The sequence below is a fragment of the Ursus arctos genome, unplaced genomic scaffold (assembly GCF_023065955.2).
Source record: "Ursus arctos isolate Adak ecotype North America unplaced genomic scaffold, UrsArc2.0 scaffold_22, whole genome shotgun sequence".
NCBI lineage: Eukaryota > Metazoa > Chordata > Mammalia > Carnivora > Ursidae > Ursus > Ursus arctos.
Window position 1 is genome coordinate 12,594,385 of NW_026622897.1, and position 27,954 is coordinate 12,622,338.

The following is a 27,954-nucleotide window of genomic DNA, read 5'->3' on the forward strand; positions in this document are numbered from 1 at the left end:
TTTTGTTTTTCTTCCTGATTTACAGTAGTTCCTTCTATATTCAGTCTTTTACATATTCAATCCCTTGTCAGTTTTAAACATTGCGAATATTTTCTCCTAATATATATACATCTCTAGCTTTGTTGACCAGAAATCTTTAATTATGAAGTAGTCGAAGGTATCAAATCTTATGGATTGTGCCTTGGGGATCTTACTTAACAAATCTATCCTCACCCCAAGGTCACAATGACATTCTCTGATTTTTCCAACTGGCCTTAACACTTTACCTTCATTTAGGTCTTCAATCATTTTAGAATGTCTTTGTTTTATATAGTTTGAGGTAGGGATCCAACTTTATTTTTCTCCATACATTAGCCAATTTTCTAAGCACCATTACCTATTTCTTCCCCACTAATTTGTGACATTACCTTTATCATACACCATGTCTCCAAATAGCTATGCCTATTCCTAAGTCTAGTTTAGCACTAATTCATATCTTCTAACAGGAATGATCCATCGCTGAAGTTTTTACTCACACTGCTTTCTAGATTAATGAAAAATCCAATCACCACCCTCCAAGATCCATGGGGGTTTCATCATTAGCTTGTATTCTTCCCCAAAACAAAATACCCAGTTAAGAACATGATTTTGAAAAAATAAATGCATGTTTATTAAAAAAGAAAAACCCTAACCAAGAACAAACCCTGGGACGCTGAAAAATCAACACTTCCTCTGAAGGCCAGCAATAGCCAGTGTTGGCACACCTGAGAAGTGCAGGTGCCTCAGTCCAAACATCAGGTCTCAAAATATTCTTCCATAGTCAAACTGGCATTTAAGTTGCTGGTCTGTGTGGACCCTGATTATTAGCATAGACAACTGTTAGAGCTGGATGTCTGGCTGCCCTATGTCCACTACCACAACCCACAGCCACCCCACAGCCTCAGAAAAGTTACATATCCTCAACACTCCACTTGTAGGCAAGTTCCTCCACCGCCTTCTTGCTGGCAAGCCTGGCAAAGCGCTTCTGTTCAAATCCATTGGATCTGCAATCAAGAGACACCGATCAGCCAGAATCCTGAACTGGACATTTATTTTTGAAAAAAGAGAAGAGTTCACAACCTAATGAATAAGGAGGAAAGTAAGGCAGTCATGTGAAAATATTTAAGGCATATGCAATAGAATAAAAAAGCCAAAATACATAATTCATCCTTTTATTGGTTCTTGTTCAGACCCTTCACCATTCTTTTGACACCTGTTTCAAACATTTACCACTCTACAGGCCCAACTCACTCTCAGCTGATGTCTACATCTTATAATTCACCCATTCATTACACAAGCATTTAGTGGATTCTCATACAGGCTTATCTCGTTTAATTGCACTTCACTTTACTGCACTTCACAGAATGCATTTTTTACAAACTGAAGGTTTGTGGCAACCCCGCATCAAGCAAGTCTATCGGCGCCATTTTTTCCAACAGCATTTGCTCACTTCGTGCCTGTGTTACATTTTCATAACTCTTGCAGTATTTCAAACTGTCTCATTATTTGCTATGGTGATCTTCAATCAGTAATCTTTGATGTATCTATTATAAACTGTTTGGGGGTGTCACCAATTACACCTCTATAAAATGTCAAACTTAGTCGATAAATGTTGTATGTGTTCTGACTGCTCTACTGACTGGCCATTCCCCCATCGCTCTCCCTCTCCTCTAACATCCCTATTCCCTGAGACACAACAGTACTGAAATTAGGCCAGTTAACGACCCTACAATGGTCTCTAAGTGTTCAAGGAAAAGAGTCACTCATCTCACTTTAAATCAAAAGCTAGAAAAATGATCAAGCTTAGTGAGGAAAGCATGCCAAAAGCCAAGACAGGCCAAAAGCTACATCTCTCACGGCAGTTAGTCAGGCTGTAAATGCAAAGGAAAAATTACTGAAGAAAATTAGAAGTGCTACTCCAAGGAACATACAAATAAGTAAGCAAAACAGCCTTACTGCTGATAATGGAGAAAGTTTTAATGGTCTGGATAGAAGGTCAAACCAGCTGTAACATTCCTTTAAGCCAAAGCCTAATCCAGAGCAAGGCCCTAATACTTTTCAAATCTGTGAAGGCTGAGAGAGGTGGGGAAGCTGCTGAAGAAAAGTTTGAAGCTAGAGGGGTTGGTTCATGAGGTTTAAGGCAAGCAGCTGTGTCCATAACATAGAAGTGAACGGAAAAGCAGCAGGTGCTGATGTAGAAGCTGCAGCGTGTTCTCCAGAAGATCGAGCTCAGACAGTCCGTGAAGGTGGCTCCGCTAAACAGATTTTCAATGTAGATGAAACAGTCTTCTATTGGAAGAAGATTCCTCTAGGACTTTCACGGCGAGAAAGGGGAAGTCAATGCCTGGCTTCAAAGCTTCAAAGGACAGGTGGGCTCTTGCTAAAGGGTTAATGCAGCTGGTGACTTTAAGTCGAAGCCACTGCTCATTTACCACGCCAACAATCCTGGGGCTCTTAAGAATTACGTTAAATCTACTCTGCCTGAGCTCTGTAAATGAAAAAACAAAGCCTGGATGACAGCACAGCTGTTTACAACATGGTTTCCCAAATATTTTAAGCCCACTGTTCAGACCTACTGCTCATTAAAAAAGATTCCTTTCAAAATATTACCACTCACTGACAATACACCTGGTCACCCAAGAGCTCTGATGGAGATGGACAAGATTAATGTTGTTTTTGTGCCTGCTAACACAATATCCATTCTGCAGCCCATGGATCAAGGAGTCATCTGACTTTCAAGTCTTATTATTTTTGTAAGGTAATCGCTGCCACAGACAGTGATTCCTCTGATGGATGGGGGCAAAGTAAATTCAAAGGATTCACCATTCTAGATGCCATTAAGAACATTCGTGATTCACAGGAAGAGGTCAAAATATCAACATCAGCAGGAGTTGGAAGACTTTGACTGCAACCCTCATGTAGACTTCGAGGGGTTCAAGACTTTAGTGGAGAAAGTACCTGCAGATGTGGGAGAAACAGCAAGAGAACTAGAACCAGAAGTGGAGCCTGAAGATGGGACAGCAAGGCTGCAATCTCATGATCAAACTTGAATGGACAAGGAATTGCTTCTTACAGATGAGCAAAGAAAGTAGTTTCTTGAAACGGAATCTACTCCTGGTGAAGATGCTATGAAGACCACTGAAGTGACAACAAGGAATTTAGAATATTACATAAATGTAGCTAATAAAGCTGTGGCAGGTCTGAGAGGATGTACTCCAATTCTGAAAGAAGTACTACTGTGGGTAAAATGCTATCAAACAGCATCACACGCTATAAAGAAATCATTCATGAAGAGAAGAGTCACATGATGTAGCAAACCTCACTGCTGTCTTAAGAACTTGCCACAGCCACCCAGCCTTCAGCAACCCCCACCCTGCTGAGTCAGCAGCCACCGACATGGAGGCAGCACCCTCCACCAGCAACAAGATTATGACTCACTGAAAGCTCAAATGATCATTTTTTAGCAGTTAAGTATTTTTTAATTAAGGTGTCTACACTGGGTTTTTTTTTAGACATGCTATTGCACACTTAGTAAACTATGGTATAGTATCCATGTAACTTTTATACACACTGGGAAACCAAAAAAACTCATCTGTCATATTCACTTAATTGTGGTGGTCTGAAACCAGACCCCTAATTATCTAAGATGTGCTTGTATATACTAGGCACTGTGTCATGAAAATGAGTATGACGTAGCATCTATTCTGATGAACTCCGACTAGTGGAGGAGACTGACATTTATACCAATAATTAAAATAAAAAAGCATAAACTGTGGTGGAGATAGGCATTGGGTATCTTAGAAAGAGAATGGGGATCTTACTCAGATTGGGAAAGGGATGAAGAGGAATGGTCAGGTAAGGTTTTGTGGAAGTAGCCCCTAAGCTAAGTCTGAAAAGATAGAGCTAACCACAGGGCTGGAGGTAGAGAAGGCCAGAAAAGGTCAGGAGAGCATTTCGGGACAGAGCGCAACATGACTAACAAGAACAATTGTACAAAAATAAGAAACAGCTTGCTACATGGAGGGAGCCAGAGGCAAACTAGTACAGCTAGAGCCTACAGTATGATGAAGGGAATAGCACAAGACAGAGTTAAAAAGCTCAGATTTCATGTAGTAAGGATAGATTTAAAACAGGAGCAGAAACTGTATTTCTGGAGGAGACTGGAGGCAGGAAAGTTACTACGGGTACAGGCAACAGATGATGAAAGCAATGATAAAGGAGACTTGGAGACAGATTAGCGATGTAAGAGCAAAGGAGGAGGAGGTAAGTTTGACTTGCAGGTTAGTAATTTTAGGGACCAGATGAATGAGGCTGCACTAAGTAGGAGAGAACACAAGAGGAAGAGCAGGTTAGGGGAGATGAGGCTGAATACGTTGCATGTAAGGTGCCTAGGGTACACAGCAACAGACAAATCCAGTGCACAGCTATATACACCAGATGAACCGCAAACACAGATCTGGGGATCACATACATATAGGTGGTAACTGAAGGTGAGACTAAATAAGATTCGGCCAGAAAGAGCACGTGCAGTGAGAACAGCTAAGGTTAGATATGGAGCCCCAGCAACATTAAAAGGGTACAAAGAGGAAGAAAGCTCATAAAGGTGGCCAACAAGAAGAGAAAAGAACCAGGAGTAGAGTGTCACGAGAGTTTCAAGGAGTGGACCTCAACTCCCTTCAATACTATGAATTCTGTCGTCTTACATAAACTTCTTGAAAGAGCTTGTATTCACTGTCTACATTTCCTCACTTTTCATTCATTCCTTAACACATTAAACCCTGCTTTTGTCTCACCGTGCCACAGAGTTTGCTCTCTTTCAGGTCACCAGTGACCTTCCTTATTGCCAAATCCAGTGATTTCTCCTTCTACCCAAGTCAGCCGCCAGGTCCTGCCACCTATCCTCTGAACACTTGCCCACCTCCTCTTCTCTCCATTGCACTCCCACTGCCACAGTTCAGACCTCTGTCTCCTTTCCCTGACCTACTGCGACAGCATTGTACCTTGTCTCTCTCCACTTCCAGACCTGTGCCTTTCACATGCTTCATATTACTGCTATAATGAGGTGTCTATCTAAAATGCAGAGTTGCTGTTAATCCTTCAGTGGCTCTCCTTTGCCTTTAGAGTGAAGACCACACTCCTCAGAAATGTTTCCAAAGCCTACTGTGACCAGGTGCCTTCTTACCTTTCTAGTACATCTCATACACTCCACTCCACACTTCATGCTATCCAACAACAGCAAACTGCTTATGACGGCCCCTCCGTAACACCATGATGTTCCATACCCTTATGACTTCACACATACAGGATCCTCTTCTTGAAACTTCCTCCCTTTCCTCCTTCTGTTGGCTGGTGCCTGCCCATCCCTTAAGACTAAGCTCATGTATGTTCCAGGAAGCCTCCCCTGACCACACTCTCCCAAGGCTGAACTTACTCTTCCTTTGTGCTCCCAAAGCACCTTGAAAATCCTCTATAATAATAATACTTAGCAAGTACCATTGAAATTATTTGTCTTTCTCTAGATAGAAAGTGAGTTCCTAGGCTCAGGGACTGTCTCTCACTAATTTTAAAAACCTGGCACCTAGTACATAGCTGCTTAAAGTAATCACATCTCTGCTAAGTGTTACTAAACTGATTGAGGTAACAGGCTTCCCTCTTTGCTCATGCCTTCCGTAAGGGATGAGTAGGGTAAGTAACGAAATGTTTTAGGAAGAAGGGAAGCTTATTACAAATGGCTCCATCTCTAACCTTAGAAGCATGCAGGATATTCTAAAACACCAAGGAAACCACTGTTTTTTGCCTTGGGGAATAAATACTTAAGAGAACCAACACTAACATCCTCATATAAATGAAAGACATAAGGATAACAAACCGAACCCTACAGAATCAAAAAAACAAACTGCAAGAGCACTCATAGTGGAAAAGTCTTGGACTAGAGAATCTAGAGCCCAGGATTCTAATTCCAGCTTTCTCAGGTGAGCTAAATAACTACAGGTAAGTCGTTCAATTTATCTGACCCTCAGTTTATCTTCTAAATAATAATGGGATCACATTAGTGGACCTTATGGGTTTTTCCAAATACAGATCTGTTCCAGAAATGTTCACTTGCCATGGATCAAAACCAGACAAAACTAGAAAAGGTGACAAAAGAATGAATAATCAGAAAGAAAGCAAAGAGGAGAAAGAGAACTAAAAGGAAGGAAAGATCTAGGAAAAATACGAAGTGGAAGAACATTACTGGGAGAGCTGGAAACAGATCAGACGCCAGTAAAACACTAGGTCAGGAAGAGTTCTGAGTTTGGATCCAGAAAATTTTTTTTAAATAAAAAAAGGTGGGGAGGGACCTCAGTGTAGCAAGAAAAAATCTTTAGGGTGTGGCTATAAGAAGATCTACTTCTGACTACGAATTAGCATTCTGAAAGATATTCCCACTACCAGAGAGCCTGTATCCCGGCGGGCAGGCGAGCTGCAAACCAGGGAGTAGTAAGCAAGCCTGAAACCACAGCCACCCTGCTGATACCTGCCAATATCAGGAACTAGAACCTCGGATTTCAAAGGCCCCTTGAGGGACAGAAGAACAATGCCTTAGGGCTATATGAGGTGGGGTAATGGATTTCATTCACAGCAGAGGAACTTGAGCAGTCTAATCTACCCTTGGATAGCAATTATAAAATCTGGACAAAATATAAAATTGCAGTATTTGAAATTATTTGAAGGCCCGGGAAAGTGACCAAAAGGCAGGCAGAACCTGGATGGGAATCTATGTGTGAAAAGAGATTTGTGAGGCTTTTTGCCAGAGGGCACTTCCCAATCTGCACAGCTCAGGGAGGCAAAAAGCCACAGGTTTATTGGCTAGAGATGTCAGTGCAAAGAGGGCAGATCAGCTGGAAAATCAGGGAGGAAACCCGAAATGGAGGGAGCTACAAAACAGATGAACCCCAGAATCTACACACAAACTACACCCAAATCCTTGGCCAACTGCTAAACTGTGCTTGTGCAAGGAAAACCACATTGAGTCCAATAAAAAAGCAGCAGCTAGAAATTGAAAGAACTGAGCAGAAAGTGTAGCTGCTGCCCACTGCAAAGGAGACAGTGCTTGGAGTTCAAATACACCCATGTTAACCATCCGCCAGAATAAAAACCAACATACTTCAGAATATAACAGAATTCAATATCCCTATCATGTACCATTTAGTGGCCAGTGTATGTTAAAAAATGACCAGACACGTAAAGAAATAGTAAAATGTGATCAAACTCAAGAAAAAGCTATTAATAGAAACCAATCCTGAGGTGACCCAAATGCTGCAATTAGAACACAGGACTTCAAAGCACTAATTATAAATATTCTCAAGGAAGACGGAAATGTCTCATAATGAATGAACAGATGGAAAATCTCAGCAAAGAAATACAAACTACCAAATGGAAATTCTAGAGTTGAAAAATACAGTAAAAAAATCCATTGCAAGGACTTAATAGATTGGAGATGCAGAAAATCAATGAACTTGAAATGATCAACAGAAACTATCTGATCTTAAAAAGAGAGAAAAATGGTGATAGAGAAATGAAATTCAGAGCTCTGTAGAATGATATCAAGTGGTGAAAAACAGTATAACTGAAGAAGAAAGAGGAATTCAGAAGAAATAATTAACAGAAACAGCCAAATACTTCTCAAAGGTGACTAACACGAACTTATTCATCCAAAGAGCACAACAAACCCAAAGCAGGATGAATTAAAGAAAACCACACCAAGGTACATCACAGTCAAACTGCTGAAAACCTAACAGAAGAAAATCTGCCAGAGAAAAACAACGTATTATAATAGGTGCATATTATGATATGTGTGTGGTGGTAAGGGGGGAGGGGTAACAATGAAACAAATGAGGACTGAGGACCAACTTTTTTTCCCAATTTTTTCCCAACTTTTTTTCCCAAATTTTAAAGAATATTTATTTATTTGACAGAGAGAGAGAGACAGAGAGCACAAGCAGCTGAACAGGGAGCCCAATCTGGGACTCAATCCTAGGACCCTGGGATCACGACCTGAGTTGAAGGCAGATGCTTAACCGGCTGAGAAACCCAGGTGCCCCGTGAAGACTGACTTCTAATTAGAAACAATGGAGGCCAGAAAATGAGTTAACACCCTCAAAGCATTGGCGAAACTGTCATGCAACTCCGGTACTATCAATCCAGAGTTCCATGTGTTGGTTTGCAACATCAGGAGCTCCCCAGGTGAAGTCTGAATTTGGCCCTGGTACACAGAGGGCAAGGAGAGACAGAAGAAAGAGGCAGGCCACTCCAGATTGATAGGGGGTTAGGTTCAATAAGCAAGGGAATTTACATATTAAGTCTGTCTTGGGTATCCACCAACCAGAATCTTAGAAACTTATATAGAGGCCTTAACTGGGTTCAGTCACATATTCGGCCCCGGTGGTCTCAACACCTTACTCTGTCAAGGCTGCATCCTTGAAACTGCTGCTAGTAAGTATGGGAAGAGTAGGCAGACACACATTCCAAGGACAAAGGAGGCAGTAAGAGGCCTCTGACTGTCTTGACTTGTGGGTCAACCAGTGGTCATGTCCTCTTGATGACCGCTTCCAACACTGTCAGTAAAACTATTCAGAAATGAAGGTGACAAAAAGGACTCTAGTTTAATAGAATTGTGCCAATGTCAATTTCCTTATTTTGGTAACGTACTACAGTTATGTAAGATTATCACTGGGGGAAGCTTGGTAAAGGGTATGCTGTAACACACTGTACTATTTTTTCAAGTTCTTGTCTAAAATTATTTCAAAATTAAAGTTTTGAAAAAATAAAGGTGAAATAAAGACATTTTCATATCAACAAAAACGGAGAGAATGTGTTGCAAAAAACCTGCACTAAAGGAATATTAAATGTTGTTTAGAGGAGAGAAAAAAGAGCACCAGAAATGGTAAGTATGTAAGTTAAATATTAACACCTATACATTTTGTTGTTTTCTTAGTTTTTTTTAATAACTGTAAATTAAAAATTAGAACACTGTATTGTGGGATCTATACCATTTATGTTTTATATATGACAACAGTAGCACATAGAACAGAGAGTTAGTGGAACTACAGTGTTACAAGGTTCTTATATTTTATGTGAAATAGTACAGTTATAACTCTCAGTAGGTCATGATAAGTTAAAGATACATACTGTAATCCTTAAAGCAAACACTAAAAAAAACTGCAGAGAGGCTTAGCTAAAATAACAGAGCAATTTAAATTCAATACTAAATGTACACACCTAAAATCCAGAACACTGACAATACCAAAGGCTGGCAAGGATGCGGAGCAACAGGAATCCTCTTTCTCTGGTGTAACATAAAATGGTATAGCCAGTTGGAAGACAATTGGCAGTTTCTTATAAAGTTCAACACAGTCTCACCATATAATCCAGCAATCAGTGGGTATTTATCCAAGTAAACTGAAAACTATGTCCACATAAAACTCTATACACAAATGTTTATTGCAGCTTTATTCACAGTCGCTAAAACTGGGAGCAACAAAGATGCCCTTCAACTGGGGAATAAACAAACAGGTACATCCATACAGTGGGATATTCACACAAGAACATGGATGAATCTAAGGGCATTTTGCTAAGTGCAAGAAGTCAGACTCAAGAGGCTACATATTATATGATTCCATTCATGTGACACTCTGAAAAAGGCAAAACTATAGGAACAGAAAATAGAGCACTAATCACAAGGGTTTGGTGGAGAGGGTGTAATTGACTAAAAGAGGACTTATGGGGGAAATTTTAGATGATGGAACTTTCTATGTAGTACTAGGGTGGTGAATGAATGACTCTATGCATTTGTCAAACTTCACAGAACCATACACCATAAAAAGTAAACACTAACATGGGCAAACTCTAAAAAGGAAAAATCACCCAGGACGTCAGGAGAGCCCAGAATAGACTGCAGACTATGAATAATGAATCTATTACATTATAAATGTATGACTAACAGTACGGGGGTGGGGAGGCAGGGAGCTGACCCTTTAAATTATGTTGGAAAATAGTACTCTCACTAGAAATTATAAGGGTAAGAACAAAAGCAACTATACGTAAATACTATACTTTAGTTAGAAATCTGTTTCTCATTTCATTTCTCAATTCTGAAACTGTTTTACATGTATACTGAGGTAAGCAAAATGGACGGTAGCTGGTGGGTGCCAGGTTTCTCAATGATGGAGGGGAAAGTTATAGATAAGCAAGAAGAAAAGAAAATACTGCACTAGAGTAGGTTACACCAGTATGAACTCATATTTATGTATCTGTATATATAAACATGTATGTATAGACACATAAACAGATACAGAAATAACGACAGACATGTGGGCATATGTGGATTTCTAGACATGTACTACCTAGCTCTGTCTGCTGACAGGGCCTAGAAACAATGACACCCCAGTAACAAGTATTTCTACAAGTTAGATCTTGGTTTCTAAATACTGTTATCCATTAAAAGCAGCCAGGGTCCCTTGGAGAAATGGTCGATTCTAAAGTTGGGACAGGGAAAATACAAGATGAGTCTGGAGCATCTTGTAGTATCAGAAAGTCAGAGAGTGCTCAAAAAATAAAAGGCGAGGGCATGCAAAAGGGACACCTTAAAGAATTCCCAGTGGCTAAAGAACAAAACAATTTGAGCAACAAAATAAATAACATATTACTGGATTACAACAGTATAAAATATACATGACTCATTACCGACAAAAAAATAACTAAGATAAATGGGGTGATTAAACAAATCCTTATAGAAAAAGTCCAAATATTATATGTAGATATCCCACGAGGTCCCCTTTTGTGTGCAAGCTGAACTTAGTGACTCACTTCTAGAGAGCAGAGTATAGAAGGGGAAAAAGAACAATTTTAAAGTGGAAAAACTGGCAAACACTGACTACCTTAACCAAGTGATTAAGGTTAGCATCACTAGTGATGTCCTGTGGTTACCATGTACTGGTTAAAATTATGTGATGAGAAGGGCACTCCACCACTGTGGTATTCTTTCCAAAAACCCATTACCTCAGTCTAACCATGAGAAAAACACCCAATGAACCCAATTTGAAGGACATTCTACAAAATAACTAACCATATTCCAAAAAACTGACAGGCTTACAAAGAGCAAAGACTGAGAAACTGTCGACAGATCACAGGAGACTAAAGAGTATGACAGTTACTTGCAATGTGGGATCCTGAATTGGATCCCTGAACAGAAAAAGGACTTAGTGGAAAAACTAGTGAAATCCAAGTAAAACCTGGTACATTAAAAATAACGTACAAATGTTGGTTCTGATAAACTGTACCATGGTAATGTAAGGAGTGGTAATAAAACTGGATAAGGGGTGTACAGGAATTCTTCATACTATCTGCAAATTGTCTATAAATCTACAATTACTAAGAAACAAAAAGTTTGTTTTTAAAAAAATAATTTTCAAAACAGCCCCCCCAAACAACTACAGAATACATATTCTCTTCAAATGCAAACAGATTATTCACCAAGGTAAACCATATACTGGGCTATAAAACAAGCAGCTTAATAAATTTCAAAAGATCAAAATATTATGGAGTATAATCTCTGATCTCAAGAGAATTAAATTGGAAATCAAAAACAGTGAGATATCTAGAAAAGTCCAAATGTTTGGAATTAAACAATGAATTCCTAAGTAACTCATGGATCAAAGAATGAACCAAATCAACATACATTCCTGGAAAAAAAAAAAAAACAAACCTCTCAGCAAACTAGAAATAGAAAGGAACCTTCTCAACTCAGTAAAGGGAATCTACAAAACACCTATAGCTTACAACACATGTAATGGCAAAAGCCTGACTGCTCTTCTAAGATTAGGAAGACAAAGATGCCTGTTCTAACTACTTCTAGTCAACATCTGCACTGGACGTTCTAGTTAGCGCAATAAGGTAAGAAAGAGAACAAAGGACATTTGGATTGGAAAGGAAGAAGTAAAGCTGTCTATATTCACGGATGACCTGATCCTCTAGGTACAAAATCTGATGGAGTCTACAAAAAAGCTATCATACAAAGTGAGCTTCACTACAATAACAATTGATATTTGTCACCAATGACAAAATTCAAGCTTTTAAGTGTAAATCAGAATTTCAAAAAAATGTGTATCTGCCACCATGAACCCTAGCTTCCCGTTTAAGATTTTGGTGATGAGATCACAGGCAATGTCAACAAATATATGATTAGTTGACTTTGTGTAGCAAAAAATATCAACATTTGGCAGGTCTGAGATACTCAGCAAACCAGTATTTTCCAAATGACCAGTACATGATGTTATAAAATCACGTACCAGGAAAAGATTTATCCAAAGCAGAAAAAAAAAAATGGATTTTAATGTAACAGTATGGAAAGTTTTCTGATATGATTTCAGACTCCATATTACAAATCACCTTTAAGAAACTACCACTTGCTGAGTTTTTCTGTAGTATCAAAACACGTAACATACCTTCCTTTTCTTTTTTTTTTTTTAAAGATTTTATTTATTTATTTGACAGAGACAGCCAGCGAGAGAGGGAATACAAGCAAGGAGAGTGGGAGAGGAAGAAGCAGACTCCCAGCGGAGGAGCCTGATGTGGGACTCGAACCCGAAACGCCGGGATCACGCCCTGAGCCGAAGGCAGACGCTTAACGACTGCGCTACCCAGGCGCCCTATACCTTCCTTTTCTAATTATCTATGTATAAGGCTGAATTTTCTAAGGTTAAATTTTCTTCCTGTACTTCAACTAAACATAATGCAAAAGACTCAATGCAGAATCCTACTATCTACAATTAAGCCAAACATGAATGAGATTTGCAAAAATACTAATCAAAGACATTCTTCTATTTTCTGTTTGGAAAACAGTTATTTTTCTTTAAAAATATGGCAATTATGTTAACATAATAGCTTTATTATGTTTTTAATGAACTAATAAACACTTTTTAAACATCTCAGTTTAGTTTCTAATATAGTAAATATTAACAGATATATTCCACATAAACAGAAGTTTTTTGGGGTCCCCAGTAATTTTTAAGAGTATAAAGAGTCTTGAGATCAAAAAGTCTGAGAATCATCATGCTGAATGCTAGAACAATGTCCTTTAGTAGGCAGGAGGAGATGGGCTCTAATATGTAAAAAGAGGGACAGACTTTGGAAAGAAGCATATTTAGGTCGTTGTGCTAACAGATAGGAAGTTAGAGTACATGGGTAGATGCTGGTTGTAGGGGTCAGTAAGACACTGTAAGTAGCTCACTCCTAAGGCAATGAAGAGAAGGTTTAAGGACTACATTTTAAAGATATAACACACAAAAGACTCCAGACTCCCACCATCGCTCATCCCCTCTAAACCTAAAATATCACTGGAAGTGACCAATGTCAAAAACAAAGGGTATCCTATTGTCAGCACCAGAATTATTTGTCCAGAGCTTTAAAAAGCTTTGAAAGGGGGGGGGGGGGGGAGGAGGAGGAGGAGTCTCCTAAGCATGGGAAATGGGATCTGGCGACCTTAGAAACAGAAGCAAGCAAACTGCATGTTATTAACCTTGTGCTTAGAGTAGCAAGTGAGGGAGAGTGATTTAAGAATGGTTAGGGAAGGTTAGGGTCAGATGGAAGAGAAAACAAAAATGTAGGAAACATTCAGGCTTACCTGTCCACTCCATCCCAGCGATATCCAGGCCAGATATTGAATCTATTGGGAGGAGGTGCAGGACCATTGTAGCGAGGTCTCACTGGTGAGAGGAGAGAAAGGGAAAAGAAATTAGTTACCTATGTAACTCAATTCAGAGCTGAGTGGCAGTGGGAAAAAAAATTTTACACAGAAATCTTTACTGAGTTGAACCCAAACTCCTAAACACAAGGAACCTAAAACTGTATGGGAAAGCCCATACATGTGCCCAGCTAAAGACCCTCTCTCTTTCCATAAGTCACCTCCATCTCTGGTGAGTCCCAGAAGGCTCACCTTTCTTATTCTTGTTCTCCTTGGCTTTATTCTTCTTGATAAAGTTGGCCATGGGGTCCCCCTCTCTTTCCTGTTCTCTCAGCATCCGATCCAGATCTTCATCATCAATATAGCGGGCCAGAGGCTTCTGCATTTCCTTCACTGCATCCTCCACGTTTTGTTGCTGCTGCCGGGTCTGGGCTAGCCTGGGCAAAAAGAACCAAGACCGTCTGCTATCCTGTGTAACATTTCCCCCCTTACACTGAGACCATATGGCTACATTTGGAAAACCTCCTTTTTCTAGCAGTATAGGCCAAATATTGAAAAGAGTAAAATTCCTAGAATACCAACTGAAAGTGTAGAGCCCATCAGTATCTTAGAAAGGACATTGAGCACATTGAATTTTCCATTCCTGAAACAGCTCTTAAGGCACAGCAATGAACTAGCTGGTCAGAAAAGTAGAGAATGAGCTTCTCTCGTCCTAGCGCAGTCTTGTTCTTCATTTCAGTGGTTCTCTTACCCTTTTCCCCACTGAGCATACAGCTCATCTCTCTCCGAGTCCTTTTCTGCTTTTCTCCTTTGCTCTAAACGTTCCAGTTTCAAATTCCTCTTACGACCAGACTTATCTCGAAATACGGTTTCAGCATATTGGAATTCAGCTGCAAAGGAAAATTCTACTTTTAAAGATAAACATCAGGTATCAAAATCAGAAATAATTCTAACAGTTGAAATCAACCACTTGGGATTCTGATGGTGGATAAAAACTTTTGCAGCCAGACTACAAATAGTCCCTACCAATATCTAACCTTTTTCAAGAAGGAAAGGAACCATTTGGGCCCACTAAGAAGTTAACATAATGCATAAAACCAGAGCTGAAATTTAATATCAATTAAAAGTTTAAAATATCAGGTACAATAAACTACATTAAAAAACAATAAAACCTACATGAGCCTTGATTGGTCTCCACTTTCACATTTTTACCTTCAAACGCCAGGGTTTCTTGGTCCCGTTTCTTGAGTTCCTGCTGCTCTCGCTGTATGTCAGTTAACACCAACCCAGTTTTAGCCCCAGAATACATGTGTGCAGCCTGTGCAACGGAAAAGGGAGCATCCAACATTAATGAGACAATACAGCAGCAGGCTCCAGGGTATACACAGTTAGGTGCATTTTTGCCTGATGATTAGCAATAACCAAACCAAAAACTCTAGCCTTGTGTTCTCATTACTGACCACAAGATTCACAAAATAAAAAAGAAATAAAATTGAATTTGATGGCATATTAATAGTACTATCAAGTTTCAAGAATAAACAGAAACACAAGCCAAGAAAATATTAAAGAACAGGCATAGCATCTATATTTCTGACTTTTCAGTATATAAACTGCACACAAGAAGCTGCACTCTCAGGTCACCTGATCAGAAACCTGTATCAAACTCTAAGCCCTCCAATACAGACCCACACTGATAAAATATTCCATTTCAACTACAAACTCAAACAAATCTAAGGTCCTTCAATTGTGGATATGTTTTAGGATCATGACAAGTTATGACCAAATCAAACCTTTTTATTAAACTCCATTTCATAGCAAGATAAACAACCAATCCAAAAATGGAGCATATAGTGTATCATGTGCAATGTACTCAATTTGATTAATATGAAATTGTCCATGAAGTAAACAGATACATAAAATGTCAGGGGGTCCAGCTGCAACACAAACCTCACTTTCTTCCCCAAAAGAGAAGAACCCCACTTCCGAGTCAGGAACAGACTACCAGGACCATGTGGGCAACAGAGGAGACCTACCTGAAAAGTCTGGGTTGGAGGGAAAAGTGCACACTGCAGGCCCTATTCCTGTTTCTTAACCAACTCACTGGAATAAGATTCTGTCCCTAGCACCAGTGTGCTTTACAAAACAACGGCTCAGAGTTCATGTGGATGTTCTGGGCAATTCATGCTTCATCACAGATTTAAAATAAAACAAAACACTGACTTCCCAGGTGGTATGATTTCTAAAAGTCATTTCATATTTTAAATCTCTCTCTTTAAGCTCTGGATACAGAGACCTGCTGTCCGATTTATAATAATAAATTGCTTACGTTAATGTCTCACTTTGTCCTGGGCACTGTGCTAAGAGTTTTACTTACCCTGACTCATCTAACTCTCACAATAGCCTCATGAAGTACATACTATGATTATCCACGTTTTACAGATGAAGAAGCTGAGGCTTAAAGATATTCCATAGCTTGCTCAAATTTCACAAACAGCAGCTGAAGAAGTAGGATTCAAATATGTGATCTAATTAACACAAGGTTTGTACTTTGAACTCTACTCTGTAAACTATAGTTCTCAGTTCATTCCTAAGACAATATGAAGTTTTTCCGGACCTATTAAAAAATGAGATTTGTGGAATAAAGAGGATAGAAAGGCAGAAGGTACTTAGGAAACCTAGTGTTTGCAAGTTCGTCTGGGCTGGGTTATAGGCAGTCCTGCCCTCAGAGAGAAGCAAAGAGCTCTAAAGGTAACTGTGCTCTAGATTTACTCTGCTACCAGGAGCTACCTCCTTCCTCTCTGGTTTACATATCTGAGACGTGTACACAGCTCAAAAACAGAAGCCACTCTAAGGAAAAGACATGGCTCCTGAGAATTCCTACCTTCTTTCCTAGAGACTGACTCCTTCGAGGTGGAGACAGATCAGAATCAGAAGATTTGGCCCTCTGTTTCCTCCTTGGAGGAGACAGGTCAGAATCAGAGCTCCGATGTGTAGGTCTATTCCGTGGAGGTGACAGATCTGAATCAGAATCCTTGTGCCCTGAACTTTGCTTATGCCGTGGAGGAGAAAGATCTGAATCAGAGGCTTTCCGACTGTCACTTGGGTAGGAGGAAGAGTCCAACACGTGGCTCTGATGTCTCCTAGGTGAAGAGCTTGTGTGAAACCTCCTATGGCTGGGGGAAGAGCCTAGAAATTAAAAAATAAAATCTTTAATCCCCTTGCAGAATTTTAAAAATAGAACTTACCAGGCTAATATTCAATATTCATTCAGTCCTCCTCTAAAGAGCTATCACTAACCTAAACACAAGTACAGATGATGCGTGAGAAGATCAGAGTCAGGGACAACTTTTAAAACCAACAGGCAGGATGAGGGTTCTATTCCCAAATTACTAGTGACTGTGACTAGCATGTGAGACCTCAACATACTCACCTATGTCATATTTATCTGAGCATAGAATGGGCAAAACAACTTGTGCTCAGACTTCACTGCTGTGGCAAAGTTAAAAAACTACCTAGAATATACCTGGGTGAGGGGAGGGGGGTGGGGGAATGGGATAGGCTGGTGATGGGTAGTAAGGAGGGCACGTATTGCATGGTGCACTGGATGTTATACACAACTAATGAATCATCGAGCCTTACATCGGAAACCGGGGATGTACTGTATGGTGACTAACATAATATAATAAAAAATCATTATAAAAAAAAAAAAAAAAAAGAATATACCTGGGTGGCTCAGTCGCCTAAGTGTCTGCCTTTGGCTCAGCAAGGCTCCCTGCTCAGCCCCGTGTCAGGAGAAGTCTGCTTCTCCCTCTCCCTCTGCCCCTACCCCCATTCATGCTCTGGTATGCTTGGACTCTCTCTCTCTCAAATAAATAAAATCCTAAAAAAAAAAAAAGAAAACAGTTCCTAGGGACAAAGACTGAGTAAACAAATCTCACTGCATAGGCCTGAGTTGTAGACAGAAACATCACAAATCAACTCCTAAAAAGGCAACCTGCAAATGGGTATCAACCATTTTAAAAATATACATCCCTCTTACCTAGTAAGTCAATTTCTACTTTGTTTTCTAGAAAACATATCTAGAAGTACTTAAATTCCCAGAAAAATCTATCTAAAAGTAGATAAGGGAATAATCCAGAATGGGGCAACAATTTATGTACAAGGCTCATTTTAAAATTATAAAAGCAAAACTTTAGAAATAACCTAAAATATGCAGTATTAGGGAAATGGTTAAGCACATTTATGTAACAGAACACCGATAAAGATCATATTGACAAAGAGATGTTTTTATGACACGGGGAAGATAACGTTAAGTGAAAAAACCAGGCAAGACTATACACACAACACGTACATACAACATAGAAAGGGCTTAACTACATAAAAAAAAAATGAATAGAAAAAAGCCTAAACAAACACTGGCCACAGCACTAACAGTGAATGGCTCTGAATGACAGAATTTTGTGTAATCTTTCTTCTACTTCTTTATACATCTCTATACACTGTGAAGTTTCTAAATCAGACATGTAGTATTTTCATATGGGGTGGGGACAAAAAACAAAGATATATAAAAATATCCTCCTTGCCACTGTAAATTTTAACTCTCCTCAGCCCAACCTCTCCCATTTCCCTACAGTTTTTAAAACTTCTCCAAAAAATACCATTCTCATTTCTAAAGACCACAAGTAAAAGGTCCAAAAGAAAGCACTTAGGGAGGAAGTCCTTCTCATGGGCAATCAAATGCTTACCTTTAGAATCATGCTTATGGGATTTTGCTTGCTTTTTTCGTGGAGGAGAGAGGTCGGAGTCATACTCATACTTGCTGTTCTTTGGGAGTGATGTATGAGATGGTCCTGGCCCCTTCCAATGTGGAGAAATTTTGCTAGAGGCTCTTTCTGGAGCTTTACCACTTTTGGTTCTGGGCAGCGAATGAGGGACATTAGCAGCCAAATCAGGGGAGTCATGACGGGCCCTCCTGAGCTGCGATGTGTCCAAGGAGTCAAGAGTCCTTCTAGGTTGAGATGTGTCAGGGGAGCTATTTCGGGCCCTTCTGGGAACAGAGGTATCTGAGGAATTGTGATGGGCCCTCCCAGGAAGAGATGGATCTCGTGTGTCATGATGGGCTCTCCTAGGAGACGCACCTGAAGAGTGATGATGAGGCTTCCTGGGGGGAGAAGGATCCAGAGAAGCATGACGGGCCCTCCTGGGAGGAGATGAATCTGGGGTGTCATGACGGACCCGCCTTGGGGGAGAGGAATCTGGGGTGTCGTGACGGACCCTCCTGGGAGGAGATGAATCTGGGGTGTCATGACGGACCCTCCTTGGGGGAGAGGAATCCGGGGTGTCATGACGGACCCTCCTTGGGGGAGAGGAATCCGGGGTGTCGTGTCGGACCCTCCTGGGAGGAGATGAATCCGGGGTGTCGTGACGGACCCTCCTGGGAGGAGATGAATCCGGGGTGTCGTGACGGACCCTCCTGGGAGGAGATGAATCCGGGGTGTCGTGACGGACCCTCCTGGGAGGAGATGAATCTGGGGTGTCGTGCCGGACCCTCCTGGGGGGAGATGAATCTGGGGAGTCATGATGGAAGTGTCTGTGTGAGGGTAGATCTTCACTGTGGCCTAAACAGAAAGGGCAAAGAGTTAGATCCCCACAGGTGCTCTATTCATCCCTGGTACCAAAACTTTCAAAAGATGCCCTGGCAGCATACATATCAAAACTACTCAGAAATCCCAAAAGGTCTGCACAGCTCTTTTCCTTAGGGGCAGTAAACCGGCGTCCATGAACACCTTAAAGACAACCTCTCGTATTTGCCTAACAAGCCATTTAAATGCATTTTTCATATTATACCTTGTAAGGTAAGCTAGGCAGGCATCCTTGTTTCACAGACATGAAAACAGAGGCTCCAAGAAGATGAGTGATTTCTTGACAAGTCACAGCCACTCAGATGAAGAGATAGGCTAACACCCTGATCCTCTAGCTGTCAATCCAATGCTGTTCCTAAAACCCTGTCTGTGCAGAGCTCCCAGAGACTCCTACTGATACTCAGACTAGATAACACACAGTTCATAGTCACTCTTCTTTCAAAAGGCAAAGTGACTAAGCCTGTGCCACATCAAAATGAAATGCTATTAACTATTTAATCTACAGCCCTGTGCTCCTTATGGGGGGAGGTCACCAGATAAAAAGAGGGATCAGCATTTCCTGATCACCTACTCCAAGCCAATGGTTTATATACATTCCCTCACTTAATTCTCGCAACAAGCCTGAAAGACAAATATTGTTATCCCCATTTTATAGATGAAGAAGTTGATAGAAAGATTAAGGCATACTGCCGAAGTCACACTGCTAACCTGTGGTGGAGTGCTGGGGGATCCAGTGCAGATCCACCCGACTCCAGGGTCCACGTGCGTACTTTTAACATAGGGAGTTGAGGAAAGAGTTTGAAACTTCCAGTTTCCAAAGGTATTCGAGAATGAAATGTTTACAGCAACTCAGGACATTTCCAAAATCCAGTTTCTCCTCTCCATTTGCTTGTCATTGAGCTCTATGGCCCCAATATAAATAAATGCTGGGTAGGGCCCAATGAACACTTGCTAAGTGGATGAATTATACCAAGTCAACTCCTTTACTTTGGGGAATAGTCCTCTCTGACTGGAATCACCACTCACAGAAGAGTACTGATATCTCTGGGAGACCTGACATCAAATCTAATCCATGGCGTTGCTAAATTACATGATATTTATAAAAAAGGAAGTAAGGATCAGAGACCAGTGAGGATATTTCCAGTGACAAATGGGGATGGAGCAGTGAGAATGAAGAAAAATAATTATTCGGCAGGGGAGGGGGCAGGGGGTGCAGGCGGTTTGGTATCACTTCCTAGACCTATAAATATGGAGACCAGAAGATTCTCTCTAAAAAACGAGTATGGGAAGGACTGGAAACAAAACCACAGGATAAGGCAGAAAATAGTAAGAGTGAACACGATTCTGATAAAAGAATACATACTGATAATAAACTTTTTATTCATAAAACAATAATGTACTGAAAAGTTAACTGAGGCAATAGTGATCACTAACCTATAGCCAACTGTCACTTTGGTTATGCATTTTTTTCTTATCGGAATTGTAGGACAATTAACATAAGCACAAAGTATAACAGAAAAAGAACAAATCCTATTTAGGAGTTAATTCTTCTACACTTCATGTATGAAAAAGGAACATGTGTTGAGAGTAAACTGGAGTTAAATGGCTATTCAAAAGCAAGATCCCTGTTTACGCCAGGGGAAAAACCAAGACAAGTAAGAATAAGGTTTGTCTCTGCTCAAACACAACAAACAAATGTCCCTTATCCAATCCTCAAAAACTCAAAAAAATTTTAAATATGGAGTTAAATTACTAGCCTAGGGAGAGGGTATAGCGTGGGTAAGTGGAGGATAATGCACTGCAAAATACCAATATTTAAAAGAAGAACAAAGAAAGATTTACTCCTCCAAAGTCCTGTCTATATACTAAGTGCCCCACTATTTGGGCCCAAGGGGAGTGGTTACTGCAAGAACCCCAAATAAGTCACTTCCTGACTTCGGTAACCCTAATGGCCAAATTACAAGAGAAAATGGAATACTTGGTCTCCCACTTCCGATGTCTTGCTACCTCTGAAGAAATTCTGAATTCTTTTCACACTATATTTTTCAGGATCAAGGACACACTAAAACAAACTATGCATTTTTCTAAAAGAAAAGTACAGAGAAGAAAAAAAAAGGCTTCCCCTAAATATGGGAAATTTGTTGAAACTAACCTCCCAGAAGCTTCCATTTGGCACTGGAACGAAAGGCTTCCATCTGCTTTACCTCTTCTGGCCGCTCATCCACAAACTCAGCCACCTGTCCGAGTTAGGACATTATGTTGAGAAAACCCACAGGATCCAGGCAAGGAGCACTGTTGTTTCAAGAACCTGAACCTATGACCATTCCATTCCTAATGCACATGGCACACACAAGTCCAAAACAGCCACGAAGAGACATGCAGAAACACGGAGTGGTCCTCAGCTATGTTTGCCCCATGAGATGTTTATCTGATTGTCCCTGGATAGTTTAATTATAGATCTTTCTCTGACTAATCAACTTTCCTCCAAAGGTGAATTTTTTCATTACAAACCTTCTTTATCAACCTGCCAGGTACACAACTGCCACAGATAAGCTAAAAGTTAAGTTCCTTTTACCTTTTTACTTTTACATTCAGAGTGAAAATACAGGCAGGCTTCCATGTCAAGGGCTTCAGGCTCCTTATGAAACCTCTGCTGTTACAGGTAATCACAATGACAGGTTTTCTTAAATCCAACCAAAATAAGTCATTAAGAAGTACATAGATCCACAGAATTTTTAAGGGATAAAAACACATTTCATATCATCCAAATTCCCATACAAATCTGGAATCTTCTTAGATCCTTGAAAAATGATCACTCACCCAGTCCCTCCCTGACAGGGAACCAATTTACTGGCAGTGAACTCATTGTGTCCATTGTATTGGGGGCAATGCTAGAAAGTCTTTAGTTTTATTGGACCTGTATCTACTTTCCTAGAACTTCTTTCCATTAACCCTAGTTCTGACTCCAATACAATCAACCTCCTTCCCACATAACAGATTTTCAAAGGCAGCTGGCATAATAAATTCTAGTACAGTACAGCGACTACATGCCAGGCACTGTGTTTGGGCTTTACTTACATTATCCCACTCAATCCTCAAAACAGCCCTCCAAAGAAAGGTCCCACACTAATAAAAAACAAACTATGATTCAGAGAATTTAAGCAGATTTCTCAATATCACAAGCTAGCAAGTGGCAGAACTAAAATACAAACCTAGGTCATAATTCACTTCTATTTTTCTGTTCCCAAGAGCCTACCATCAGTCCTCAGGTAACCCAGTTTTGAGACAGGAAAGCACAGGCCTGAATTCAAGCAAGATAAACTGAGATCTAATTCACCAGCTCTGCCACATAATATTGTGTAGCCTTTGGCAAATTATTTTCTCTAAACCTCAAATTACCTCATTTGTGAAAGGAGGACTCAAAGGATTTCTATAAGGATTCAATGAGATAATTCATGTAAGCTAAGCAGCTTGGTACATGGTAAATGCTCAATAAATTATACCCATTATTCTTGTGCTGCCACTGCTATTGTGCTTGTCCTAATTATTTTGCCATTATTACTGGTGGTTGTGTGGTCTTGCCATAACAAAAATGAATTCAATAATCAAGATCTGTTTTAATCAGTGCAGAGAGCAGTGGAGCTAAAGCCTCCCTTGTTCAGGTTTTGAGGCAATCGTAAAAGCAAAAGACAATATTATAAAGGAAAATTAACAGACTTGGCTATATAAAAATTAAAAATTTTAATTCTCAAAAACATAAATGAAAAGGCAACTAATAAAATATACCAATGACGGGTAAAACAGATAATATATTCTTTTATATAAATATCAAATAAATCAATGAAAAAATTAGAAAGTCCAATTTTCTAAACAATGGGAAAAAATGCCAAAAAATTATAAAATACAAATGCCCAATAAACATATGAAAAAATTATTCACTCCTTTTCAAAGAAACTGGATACCACTGTTAACCTGCCAAACCGACATAGGTTCACTATTGTTTTTGTTGAAAATAATTCTCTAGTATTGATGAAGAAATGCGGAAAAAGGCATTCTCAAACAACTTTAAGGAGAGTATAAATTGGTACCACCTTTTGGAAAGCAATATGGGAATACAGCTCAAAAGGATCACACTTTCTAACCTATAAATTCCATTTGATAGGAATAAAGAAATGAACAGATTTCTAAAATGATTTCTGTACAAGATGTTTTTCAAAGCACTATATTTTAAAACAGAAAACCACTCATACATCCAGTAAAAGGACAGGTTAAATTAATATATATAATTTATGCAACTACCATTGCAACCATTAAAAATCATGTCCTCAAAAAACATTTTAAAATCTTACTACAGTAGTCACAACATATTATTAAATGAGAGATCAGGCTCCAAAACCATATGTTCAGTATGATCTCAATTATATTTAAAAAATAAATAAAATACAAGTATATATAATCTATGAATTAAAGACATATGCATCCAAATGTTAGCAATTGTTACCCCTGGACAATCACAGGGTAAGTGATAATTATATTTTTTTCCAAAATTTTAAACCTTCTTGTAATTTCCAAATATTCTACAATAAATATGTATTGCTTTTATAACATAAAAAAAATGTTGTAAACATTAATTAGGTTAAGTGGTTCTAACTCAAATTAATTGGCCCCTATGATCACTATTTCCCTTCTTCCTTTTTTTTTTTTTTAAGATTTTATTTATTTATTTGAGAAAGAGTGAGCAAGAGAGACAGCACAAGGGAGGGGCAGAGGGAGAGAAAGAGAGAGAAGCAGACTCCCTGCTGAGCAGGGAGCCCTACGCAGGGCTCCATCCCAGGGCCCTGGGGTCATGACTTGAGCCAAAAGCAGACACTTAACTGACTGAGCCACCCAGGCATCCTGACCCCTTTTTAAAGTAATCTCTAAACCCAGTGTGGGGCTCAAACTCACAACCCCAAGATCAAGAGCTGCATGCTCTACCGACTTAGCCGCCAGGTGCCCCGCTATTTCCTTTCTAATTACTAATAAACCTTCTTTTAAACAATGTACTATAGAATATGCTGGGGATTAACACTGAATACACTCATCTGGAATTCAATTTACAACCTTTTAGTGTAATACAGCCTATCAACAGCTCTCCTTTTCTCCATGTTTCTCAGCAAGGTTTCCATGACGGTACCAATATGAGATTATTTGCCTATGCTTTTGCTCACTTGGTTCTTACTGGTCCTTCAAAACTCAGCTCAGGTATTTACATCCTTCATAGAATTTCCCAGTGGAGGGTGCCTGGGTGGCTCAGTGGGCTCAGGTCATGATGCCATGGTCCTGGGATTGAGCCCCATGTCATAGGGCTCTCTGCTCAGCAGATAGTCTGTTCTCCCTCTCGCTCTGCCCTCGCGACTTGTGTGTGTACATTCACTCTCTCTCTCTCTCTGAAATAAATAAATAAAATCTTAAAAAAAAATTTCCCAGTGGAGTAAAAAATGTGCTACTTCCCCAGTGCTCTAATAACACTAGGTACATATGTGAAATGTCTCTCCACCATTTATCACATTGTTAAAATTTGAAATTCAGTCTCCCATCTAGGTTAGGGTCTCTAAAGTACAGACACTAGGTTTTATTAATCTTTTTTTTTTTTTTTAAGATTTTATTTATTTATTTGACATGACAGAGACAGCCAGCGAGAGAGGGAACAGAAGCAGGGGGAGTGGGAGAGGAAGAAGCAGGCTCCCAGAGGAGGAGCCTGACGTGGGGCTCGATCCCAGAACGCTGGGATCACGCCCTGAGCCGAAGGCAGACGCTTAACGACTGCGCCACCCAGGCGCCCCTAGGTTTTATTAATCTATATATTTACAGTACTTAGACAAAAGTATACAATTTTAAACCTGGTTGAATCAATGAATAAAAGGAACAAATAAAAAGTTTCCTGTAACTGAACCTGAACATTGTTTTTAAGGTACATTTCAATAAACTGAACCATGGCTAATTGTAAACATTACAATTGGAAGTCCTGCCTCTTTGTGATTAGCTTCCATTTCTAGGCTAATGAGACCTTCCATAAACAAAGAAAACAGTCTATAGGCATCATCAAAGAAAACTACTTTAAAACAGCTCTTTGAAAAGTGTCACCTCTTTTCTGCCCTCAACATATATATATATAAATCTACCCTGTACCAGGAATCAAGATTGAGAAGTCCTCACAGCCTCAAAAGATACATACCACAGGCAAATCTCCATCATCTTCTTCCTCCTTTTCCGGTTTAGTGGTAGAGATAGTTGTCCAGCTCACATCATCATCCACAATCCGCATTCTAAATGTGAAAAATAAAAAGATCAAAAAGGAAGAATCATTCTTGGATAACAGCCTACAAACACTTATCTATGGATTTTAGGATAAAGCTCAAAATCCTACAAGATTCTATAAGGTTCAGTCTTTGCCTATATGGCCAACTTCACCTTGTACCCCTGCCTCCACAATTCACTACCTTGCTGGTCATCTTCTGGTGCCTGGAATGAGCCAAATTCCTTACCACATCAGTTCTCACATATTCAGTTCCTTCCCTCTGCCTGACCAACTCTTCTTTCTTTAATGGGAAACTCTTAAGATTCTTAAGAGTCCTAGCTTACATTTAATTTTCTTGAGCTTCTCCCCTTACCTCCCTCAACCCCTGTTATGCATCCATGGGATACTTTCATTGTATTATTCACAAAGAAAATAAATCAATTAGTTGTGTAATTAGAGGTTTAAAGCTTGTATGCCCATTAAATTACAAGGTCAACCAGAATAGGGACTACGCCTTCTCATACGCAGTGATATTCTCAACACCCTGAAGTAACTGGCCTAAGAAGTACGTATTCAATAAACGTTACATAGACAAACTATGGATGAGTCCAAATAATCAACAATGACTGCCATGATGTGAACAGTCCTACCTGAAAAGCCATTATCACTGTATACATCTCTAATCATAACCATAAAGTGATATCATTATTACTCTCATTTTAAAGATGTAGAAACAGTCTTAGAGAGATGAAATATCTTGCCCAAGGCCACACAGCCCACAAAGTGGCACAGCTAGGACTCAAACTCTGACCAGCCTTACTCCAAAGCTCAAGCTATTTTCACTACATGGCACTGTCTCTGGGATGCCTAACAAAGTACCACAAACTGGGGGGCTTAAAACAACAGAAATGTATTCTCTCTCAGTTCTGGAGGCTTGAAGTCTGAAATCAAGGTGTCTGCAAGGCAATGCCTGCTGGGAAGTTTCTAGGGAAGGATATTTCCTTGATTCTTCCAACTTCTGGTAGCCCAGGCATACTTTGGCTAGTGGGAGAGTAAATCCAGTCCAATCTCAGCCTCCATCTTCACATGGCGGTTCTCCCCCTATGTCCGTTTGTGTCCAAATTTCCCTCTTCTTAAAAGGACACCAGTCATATTGGATTTAGCGCCCATCCTAATCCACTATGACCGCATCTTAACTAATTATATCTGCAAAAGCATTATTTCCAAAGAAAGTCACATTCTGAGGTTCTGGGTGGACATGAATGGGGGGAGGGGTACTATTCAACCCAGTACATTGGGCTACAAAGTTTTCTCACTTGAAAAATGGGGATAATAACACCACCAACTTCGTGGTAGTATTACGAAGCTTAAAATCACATACCTCTAAAGTACTTAGGATGGCATCTGGTACGTGACAAGAACTACAAATGTCAGTTGTTATTGTTAACAGCATCACTATTAAGAGTAACAGGAAGTAAGCACAGGTCTCTGACTCAGGACCAGAGTCCCTGGGATTGCTGAACTCCCCAGTCAGGTTCTGGGCCCTAAATATCCAAACACGGAGGCTTTGGATGAGCTCCACCATTATTCTCAGGGCACGACATTCATTCTCTACGGAAGAGCACGGAACGCTACAAAGGCGGGAAGAGTAAGGAAAGTTAGAGCCGACTTGAGACCGCGAAGATACCGCCCACGGGCGCGAGGCGCCTGAGCTGGGCTCCCGACGGGGGACCGGCGGGCGGCGCGGAGAGGGGAAGCGCCGGCCGAGGGCGGAGCTGGGGAGGAGAGGGGCGGCGAGCCGCCGCAGACCCCGCCCCGCCAGAACCAACTCACCCCTTGCCGCCGGCCCCGCCAGGCTTCGGCCGCTTTCTGCGACGCTTGCGACCGGAGTCAGAGCCCCCGTCGACGCCGGCAGCTGCCCCAGACAAGTAACGCTTCAGGTACTCGGCCTTGGAGAGCGGCGGAGCTGCCGCCATGGCAGCGGCGACGGCGAGGAGACGGCTCGGCGCTGGGGCCAAAACTCTTGAACGCGAAACTCACGGCGGTGACACAAAGAGGCGGGGCTGGGACCGGAAGTGGCGAAGAGTGGTGGGAACTGTCCCCGGGCTAACAGGTGAGCGTTTTTGCAGCCTCACAAGGAGTGCGCTTACGTCCTTTGCCCTCTCCGTGTCCCTCTGCCGGCCCAACCACGTTTTCTGCTTGTCCATCTATCTGCCCCTTCAACATATAAGGCAGCTCCAGAAGCACCACAGTGTCGTCAAGAACGTGGGCTCTGGAGTGACAGTGTATCT

General features: G+C 40.5%; 1 protein-coding gene across 2 annotated transcripts; it reads right to left on the bottom strand.

Annotated features, from left to right (window-relative positions):
* Positions 1–625: 625 nt before the first annotated feature.
* On the bottom strand, positions 626–27,693 carry BUD13 (BUD13 homolog). 2 transcript variants are annotated; one of them, XM_026505709.4, is made up of 10 exons: positions 27,497–27,693; positions 25,601–25,691; positions 21,536–21,620; positions 18,487–19,359; positions 16,623–16,927; positions 14,954–15,059; positions 14,493–14,631; positions 13,994–14,178; positions 13,682–13,763; positions 626–1,022 (listed from the first exon to the last, which is right to left on the bottom strand). In XM_026505709.4, the coding sequence occupies exons 1-10, from the start codon at positions 27,637–27,639 to the stop codon at positions 929–931; spliced, it is 2,103 nt and encodes a 700-aa protein (XP_026361494.2). In that variant the 5' UTR covers positions 27,640–27,693; the 3' UTR covers positions 626–928. The 2 variants fall into 2 exon arrangements, with proteins under 2 accessions (XP_026361494.2, XP_048073126.1); XM_048217169.2 differs by lacking the exon at positions 27,497–27,693 and adding an exon at positions 27,045–27,456.
* Between the last annotated feature and the right edge of the window lie 261 nt (positions 27,694–27,954).

What these genes read in the sequence shown, in the direction of transcription:
- BUD13 (XM_026505709.4), bottom strand. Translation starts at nt 27,639, where the DNA reads ATGGCGGCAGCTCCGCCGCTCTCCAAGGCCGAGTACCTGAAGCGTTAC. An exon ending in CCATAAGCATGATTCTAAAG is followed by an intron (nt 16,928 to 18,486) that starts GTAAGCATTTGA and finishes TTTAATTTCTAG; the next exon opens with GCTCTTCCCCCAGCCATAGG. An exon ending in AGAAACCCTGGCGTTTGAAG is followed by an intron (nt 14,632 to 14,953) that starts GTAAAAATGTGA and finishes TTTCCTTTGCAG; the next exon opens with CTGAATTCCAATATGCTGAA.